This window comes from Betta splendens, chromosome 5 (genome assembly GCF_900634795.4).
Source record: "Betta splendens chromosome 5, fBetSpl5.4, whole genome shotgun sequence".
In the NCBI taxonomy this organism is placed as follows: Eukaryota; Metazoa; Chordata; class Actinopteri; order Anabantiformes; family Osphronemidae; genus Betta; species Betta splendens.
This window is the reverse complement of record NC_040885.2, coordinates 14,125,926-14,133,831: the sequence shown is the minus strand read 5'-3', so window position 1 is coordinate 14,133,831 and position 7,906 is coordinate 14,125,926. Positions and strand designations below refer to the sequence as shown.

Genomic DNA, 7,906 nt, shown 5'->3' with positions numbered 1-7,906 from the left:
CTCATCACTAACCATTCTTTCCCCGTGTGGGTATCTGGAAAAACAAACACACGTCTGCAGACCTGTTTCCTGAAACCAGGGACACAATCGACCATCAAACAGCCTGTAGTGTCCTGTATTATCGCTGTAAGGATGGGAACTGTCGCGTACGTGGAAGGTTGACGGCAGCAGGACGGGCTGAGGAGGCAGCGGAGGGATGTGTGGCGCCATCGTGGCTGTCACACCTGTCCTTTTCCCCCCGAGGGCTCTGCTCGATGGGCCGATATTCTGGCTGTTCATAGGGGGGAAGCAAAGAGCCACGGGAGCGGGGCACTTGGCTTATGAGCTAACATTATTCCACACAGAGCACCTGCGTTTGGTACCGTGTGGGGTTGTTATTCAAATGGATGTTCGCAGCCCTGTAGCGCGCGAGCCTCAAGGTTGCCTCATGTCCTCGTGCCTCCTCGGTTTGTAAATGCATGGAGTTATTTGTATGCGTGCAGAGGCAGCGTGGTCTGTACATGATCAGATCAATCTTAATATCCAACTTTGTATTCAGTGGATCCTTGTGGACTAAAGTCTTTAGTGATATAATGTCTCTTTTGTTTAACCTCCTGGAAACAGACATGAGCGATTAGAAGATGTGCATCTTTGCCTTTAACCTTGTTTTCCTTCTGTCCTATCACTTATTCCCCCTCTTTGTCTTTTCGTGACAGCTGCAAATGTATAATATTTGTCAGTCTGACACATATTAGGAGTGCAAGGCTTCACTGCTGACACTTCATATTTTTTGAAGAAAAAAAAAAGCTGTTTACATAGCCTGCAGTTAAACTTCTCCCGTTTTTAATTTTGCCTGCCTGGAATTAATAAATGCACAATGAAATTAGTGTCTTTCTGTAATAATAATTTATGTACAATTTAATTATACCTGTGAGTGAATAAGTTAATATATCTTATCGATTCCCCATATATAGCGACTGATTACCACTATTGTGAGGACAAGAACTGATGGTGACACGCCCCCAGGTTAGTCCCTGTCTCCTACTCACAGAAAGAGAGAGAGAGAGAGAGAGAGAGTTTGCTCCACAGCTTTATTGCAATAACTGCCCTCCGGTTTGACAGTCGGTGATGAAGCCGTCTGCAGGCGACAGACCGCGGACCCAGAAATGATTCTCTGCACCTAAGAAAAGGCAGAACACGGTGATGTCCAGGCTGCCGTTAGTTACCAACCCGTAAGAAACAGGCAGAAACTGCAAACGGAGTCTAAAAGCGTCTTTATCCGCCGTTCACATCCCGAAACTCCACCAGAAGCCGCGCACAGGTGAGTTTCTTAGCGAATAGTTTATTCCCTTTACGTCCGCGCGTGCGCTTCGTCGTTATCGCTGATTTTACCGTGGCTTAACTGGGCGAATAAAACATCTCAAAAATAATAACAATAACTAATAAGCGCGACGGAAAACTTGTAAAAACAACCAAAAAGAAAAAAAAACATTCCTGTCAGGTCCAGCTGAGCCGTTTCATTCAGGTTAATGTCATTTCTGGTCTAAATAAAATTTGCGCAGCTTAATCTCGTCAAATAAAAGTATTGCTCCGCAGATTGACTCGGACTCTGAAATATTAGAGTGTGGGAAGGAGTGGCTGAAAAACAAAGGGAAACCACCGCCTGGAGCCGCCAGTGCCGGCGGTGTCTGTGATTTGCATCACATTCTCCATGCAGCACATTATTATTTTTGTAATTGTGGATTTGCATGCATCACAGTTCTGTATCATCATAGCACACGTGATAAAAGGTGAAGCGCATCCTCACCTGTGGCCCTAGAAGCGCAGACACAAGGCCACTCCATGTCTATCACAGGACTGTCAATCAGCCGCTCACCTTTAGGCTCATCGGCCAAATCTAGGCCACCGTTGACCTGGGGTTGAGGCCTGCAGTGTGTCCTCTGAATGGAGACACATGGCACTTTTGATTCTATTATAAAGATGGGGAGAGAGCAAAAAAAAAAAAGTGCTTGACTTTCAAGAGAATGGCCTTTTTATTCAATTACAGCAGGTAGACGGTGGTTGATCTGGAGCAACAACGTCACACGAAAAAAAAAACACCTGATTAGATTATATGAGCACTGACACCATTTACAGACCCACATACTGTAGATTAAAAAAACACAGGCTGAGCGTCTCTAAAATAGCTCAACACACATAACGCGTGTGGGGTTTTCTCTGGTGCCTCAGTCAGGGTTCTATTTTCCCATGAACTGTTGCCTCCTCGCTGCTGAGCAGATGTGGCCCACGGAGGCGACCGCTGGGTGCATATTATTTTTCCAGCTCTGTCACTTATCGACACTGTGGGACGGCCGGGATCGAGGCTCCTGCAGTTGATAGTAACAGGCGGCGCAGGCGCTATTGATCCTCCGCCTCCCTAGCCTCCATCCTAATGTGCAGCAGCCCCACCTCCACCCGTGGAATATGATTAAGCAGCCATGGCAGCGGCGGAAAAAGGAGGAATAAACACGACGGACGTGTATCGATGAGCCTAATGTGCTGCTTTTCAGGAAGGACGCGGCAGGAAGGGGGTGTGTGGAGTTCATGTAATTGCATCAGTGTCCTCCTTATTCAGAAATACAAGCTCATTAAATCACAAACTATCATTACTGCTGCCTAAACTGTGACTCATGAGGCTATAAAACACACTGTTGCCAATTTCCTTTCAAAGTTATTAACAGTCCACCCTTCCTGTGTAAATTAGTTATAGTCCAATGCCAATGACATGTGTTTCTTGAAACCGTGCCTTTTTTTTTTTTTTTTTTTGCTGTTGCGTTAGACTGTGCAGCAGCGTATTTATCTGGAAAAGAGGCTTAAACTTGTTTCACTGCCTTTATCCGCTGCTTCTAAACATAATCTCCCACGTCATCCGTTACGTGATGGCGTGTTGTACGGACGGACAGGCACGCTGACCTTTGTTTTTCCTGCCAGACACTCCTGGTGTGTGTGATCGGGGGGCTATGGTGAGGCGATGCGCACGGGCTGGCGCGAGGAGAGACGCGGCGGCGGCGGCGGCGGCGGAGGCGCAGCCTGGGCTCTTTCTTCATGGCTCTGCGTGCCCCTCCTGTTCTCCGCTCTGTGGCGCCCGGCGAGCCCCCAGTGCCCCGACGGCTGCCACTGCGCCTCCGACACGGCCACGGTGCTGTGCTCCGACGCCGGGCTGCGAGAGGTCCCAGACGGCATCCCCCCGGAAACCGTCTCCCTCCACCTGGAGCGCAACCACATCCGGACCATACCCGAGGGCGCCTTCCTCAACCTGGCTCACCTGCGGGACCTGTATCTGTCCCACAACCGCATCGACTCGCTCTCCTCCGGGGCCCTGCGGCACCTGGGCCCCGAGGTGCGCCTGCTGGACCTCTCGCACAACCAGCTGAGGCACGCGAGCCGGGAGGAGTTCGGCTCCACCCGGGCCAAAACCCGGCTCTACCACAACCCCTGGCACTGCGACTGCGCCCTCCAGGAGCTGATGGAGACCCTGAACCTGGAGCCCGAGACTGTGAACGGGATCGTGTGCGAGAGCTCGGTGCGGGGTGTGGGCGAGGGGAGCCGCTGGGAGGATCCGGGGTCACAGGGCGAGCACGCGGGTCAGCCGCTGGTCAGGCTCCTGGACTCCGGGGTGAACTTCTGCAGCTTGCAGAGGAAGACCACCGACGTGGCCATGCTGGTGACCATGTTTGTGTGGTTCTTCATGGTCATCGTGTATGTAGTGTACTACGTGAGACAGAACCAAGCAGAAGCCCGCCGGCATCTGGAGTACCTGAAGAGCCTGCCCAGCCCACGCAAGACCCCCACGGAGACAGACACTCTGAGCACCGGCTTCTGAGGCCTGGCTGTAGCTTACAGCTGGAATTGTCGCATCATTTTCATGGAGATAAACCTCAATGTTTAACTTTAAGAAAGTGACTGAAAATACGGACGCTTTTCCACTTGTTTTGTATAAGTTATTTGTTGCTCGCTAAGGGACTCATAATTTTCCTATCTTTTTCCCACTGAATTTCTCAACTTAGCGAAAAGCAAGAACATTTTTTACTAATTTTATCCCGAGTGTGAATTGAGAGGCAGGAGAAGAAACTGAAGGCGTAGCAGGGGAAAGATGAAAGGATGAACTGAGAATCTGTGAAAAAAAGGACTCTCTTTGAACTTTATTACCTTCAATCCCAATTTGTAGTCCCCTTTTCTATTTCTTTTCTAACCCCACCTGCCTCATACTGTACTCTTTTATCTTTTATTAAGCTCTAATTGGGACTCTTTGACCAGCTGACCCTTAATGAACACTTACTGTAGCCCCAATCAGCTGGAGTGTGTTTATCAGGTCAAAAGCAAGTGTGTGTCCTCGTCTAATTGTGATTCCTGCGTACGTGTGTGTGTGTGTGTATGTGTGTGTTGTTGTGTGCATTGTTAGAGCCAGCTTTACTTAGATAACATTGATTTTGCATGGATGCTATTTAAGCATTTCCCATTACATGGCTATTAAGACAGTTGTTTTGGTGCCAGCGGAGAACTGCTGATCTAAATTTACTCCCGTGAACCCATTAGCGCTGAAGGTGAGCCGTCTTGTCTCCAAGCTGCAGTCACCCGCTCTGAAATATTTGGACAGGATACATAAAGCTGTCGCTGACTGGAGAAATTTCAACCAGATTTAGAAATGGATTGATGTTCTAAATGAGATTAGTAAAGCCATTTATCCTGAGAAAAGCTGTTAGCTTAGCTTTAATTAATCTTCTCAGTCCTGTGTTTCTAGTTCCCTCTGCACTGATGGCTGTGTACAAATTGTTCCGTCTGTTATTTTAGTTATAGGCTGTATCATAATTGATTTTTTTATCCAACTATAGAAGGCAAAACATAAATGAATTATTTACCCTGGTGGTACATTTACAGCTTCTGATGTTAGGAGCTGTGCTGTTTAATATATGTTCACTGCCTGGAAAAGCATCAACCTTTTTGACTTTAGTTAGTTTTTTAATTTTTTTATTGTTATATATTTTTAATGATTGTACTCAGTACAAAAACATATTTTCCCTTTTGTGTGTTGTTTCACAATGGTTTAAAATTGGCCTGTAAAATAACGACATACAGTATAATGTTTTTTTCCCATAAGCCACAGCTGCAACTTTTGTCTAATTAGCAAACATTAGTGGGCTAATATGCTAAACTAATTGTTAGCATATTAGCATGCTACTACTAACATTGAGTTCAAAGCCCTTAGTTCATTAGCATGACCATAGGTGCATGTGTCTTTGTGATAGATTCAAACTCGTAAGTATTGATGGATATAATAACCTGTACAGTAGCATTATGCTATTTTAGCTAAAGTTTAGGTTGCTGAAAATGGAGTTAAGTTTAAAATAGGTCGACTTTTTGTGTACTATGTGCTAAATGTGTGGTACGATATGTTCTACAAAGGCTAGTTCTATACTGTGAGCGGCCTTTGAGTAGGACTTTGTTGTAAAAATACATGTTTTGGGTGTAGACCACAGGTTAAAATAAACGGTAGTAGCAACTTGTGAGTTTAAAAACACAGCTGTTTGTGAGCACACTTGCATAGAACTGTTAGAATAGTTCCTGGATGTTATCCACCATCACTTCTGTCTTGTGCGTCTTAAATACCCTTAACCCCACTGGCTCATGAAGCAACAATAACACAGTACAGTAATGCGAAACAAACAAAAAAAAAACAAGAATGTCCTTTCTGTTAACTTTTTCTGTGGATATTTTCTTTATTGATGTATTTCTGTCCTTGTGATTTGTTTTCTCTCCTGTTCGTAAACCAATAATTCTTCAAACAAGGATAGGTCATAGATTGGAAATCATTACATTAAATAATAAAAGAACTATCAAAATCAAAGAGTGATCAGGAAAAACACAACATATATATAAAAAGTAATGCAATGTTCATAGAAATGCTTCTGGCGTTTATTGCTACTATAGGTTGAAAACATCAAGAAGATGAAGAGAAGCAATAGAAGCAATGGAAAACATGATCAGTTCACAGAATCAACTGATTGCGCTCAAATGTGTTCTCTATCTCTAAGCTACCACAAGCTTAAAACAAAAAGAAATGATTAAGAAACTATTTTACAAATATGGAAAATTTGACAGTCTTTCCCCACCTCCTTTTTAACTTTGAGTTTTTCAATCTCCATCAAACAAAATCAAAATGGCCCCATATTCATTCATGCATTCACTGCCTTTTCTTGAATTCCTAGCTGTTTCTCCCCCTGGAAATATATCTGGACTTCCCCGAAAAAACATACAGTGGAAGCAGGGCACAGCAAATTGTTTAGGTGTGACTTTTTCCCAGCGGAAAAGTCGCAACCATTGCCCCAGATACTTCACAAAGGGAGAACAAACCAGGATATAAATAAAAAGCGACTTCAGCCTGTTACTTCGTTTTGTCTTTTATTTCCAATTTACATTAATTAAAACGTAACAAAAAACACGTCATGATATTAATAATAATAATATACTATTGCTATTATTATTAATAATAACATTATTAATAATAATAAAAAATATACACAACCTCACACAAATGTACCATCTGCACTGGCTGTAAAACTGCAATCAGGTCAAACACACCTTCAATCTCACCATCTGTGCCAAAGCAGAGGGCACACCTTGTGTGAGGGAACTGATGTAGAGAGGGAGAGGGGTCAAAGGTCACAGCAAATGGGGGGGGGGCAGCAGAGTGGGCTTTCATGAGCCAATATTTTAAAACATTGGTGTATTACTTGCCTGAAATATGGGATATATTTGTAAACAAAGAATTACGGGGAAAGCCTTTTTGTTTTAGTTATGTGAGGTAGCTTTAAAAACAAATAAAAAAGAAATTTCATTTGTTCCAAAAGAAGGTCGTGATTATAAAATATATCGGGGGCATGTGTTTGAAAAGGGCTGAATCAGGAGGGTGGGGCATGGCAGGAGAGATCTATCATCCTGAAATCCAACATCCCAGGTGAAATGCTCTCTCTGAGAAACTGGATATATATGTATACGCACATATACATATATAGACATCGCTACAAATGAGTATATGGATGTTAAAAAATACAGACTGTTTTACAACAATAGCACCATTGTTTTTTTTTATTACAACAAAGAGATGCACCTGCTTTAGTGGAAAAAAAAATGAGGAAGTGAAAGACATTTATGGATTGAAGGTTATTTTTTGTAAGTGGGCATTTTTTTAATACTTAGCAACAAACTCAGTCCTATCGCACCTGGGACCCAAACCGAAACAATAAATAAATAACACCACACATTTTTCTCTCCCTAGCTCTCTGGCATGTTCCCATATTCTCCTCATATTCCCTCTGTCTTGATCGTGGATGCAGCGTTTGGTTTAGGAGCTCGTCGTTTCACTCAGGGTACAGGGTAAAGTGGGGGGAGGGAGTTGTGGGGGCTTTTGGGGAATGCTTGGTGCCCGTGTCGGAGGTGAGTTGACTAGAGGCGATGCTGGATGAACCACAGATGACAGTTGCTGGTGTCATCCAGTGCAGATATCCTACGGAGTTCAACTTGGAAAAAAACATTTTTTACTTAGAAAATCGTCCCGTTTAAAACAAGTGTCTTGATTTTTCTTTTTTTCCTCTTTCTCTCCTTCTTTATCTGTAGTGTGCTCCTCTTTCGTTTTATTCTTCTCGCTTTTCACTCTTTTTTTTTCTGCTTGATTTTACAAGAAGCAGACTGCCCCAACATCAACTCCGAACTCCTGATCGGCTCCTCCAATATCCATGGGGGCAATGTCCACAATGGGCAGACGAGAAGTCTTCTGTGACCTGTATTCGATCACTGTCTTGCCCCAGTGTCCTGTGTGTCTCTGTAAAAGACAGGACAAATAGTGTAAGTAAAGACACATTCACAGCACTTCCTAAGCCAGTTGTATCTT

At 44.0% G+C, this 7,906-nt stretch overlaps 2 protein-coding genes across 3 annotated transcripts in view; one reads left to right on the top strand and one right to left on the bottom strand.

Annotated features, from left to right (window-relative positions):
• Window positions 1–1,058: 1,058 nt before the first annotated feature.
• Window positions 1,059–6,403, top strand: LOC114856405 (leucine-rich repeat-containing protein 3-like). The gene is made up of 2 exons (XM_029152346.3): window positions 1,059–1,300; window positions 2,950–6,403. Exon 2 carries the CDS (start codon window positions 2,990–2,992, stop codon window positions 3,839–3,841), a length of 852 nt encoding a protein of 283 aa, XP_029008179.1. The 5' UTR covers window positions 1,059–1,300; window positions 2,950–2,989; the 3' UTR covers window positions 3,842–6,403.
• Window positions 6,401–7,906, bottom strand: part of col2a1b (collagen, type II, alpha 1b) — a 29,915-nt gene continuing 28,409 nt past the window's right edge. For both annotated transcript variants that reach the window (XM_029152341.3, XM_029152339.3), the window contains one exon: window positions 6,401–7,837. In XM_029152341.3, coding sequence (XP_029008174.1) covers window positions 7,691–7,837 — 147 coding nt within the window. In that variant the 3' untranslated portion in view covers window positions 6,401–7,690. The remainder of the gene's footprint in view (window positions 7,838–7,906) is intronic.

Coding starts and splice junctions, on each gene's coding strand:
- LOC114856405 (XM_029152346.3), top strand. CDS start 2,990: ATGCGCACGGGCTGGCGCGAGGAGAGACGCGGCGGCGGCGGCGGCGGC.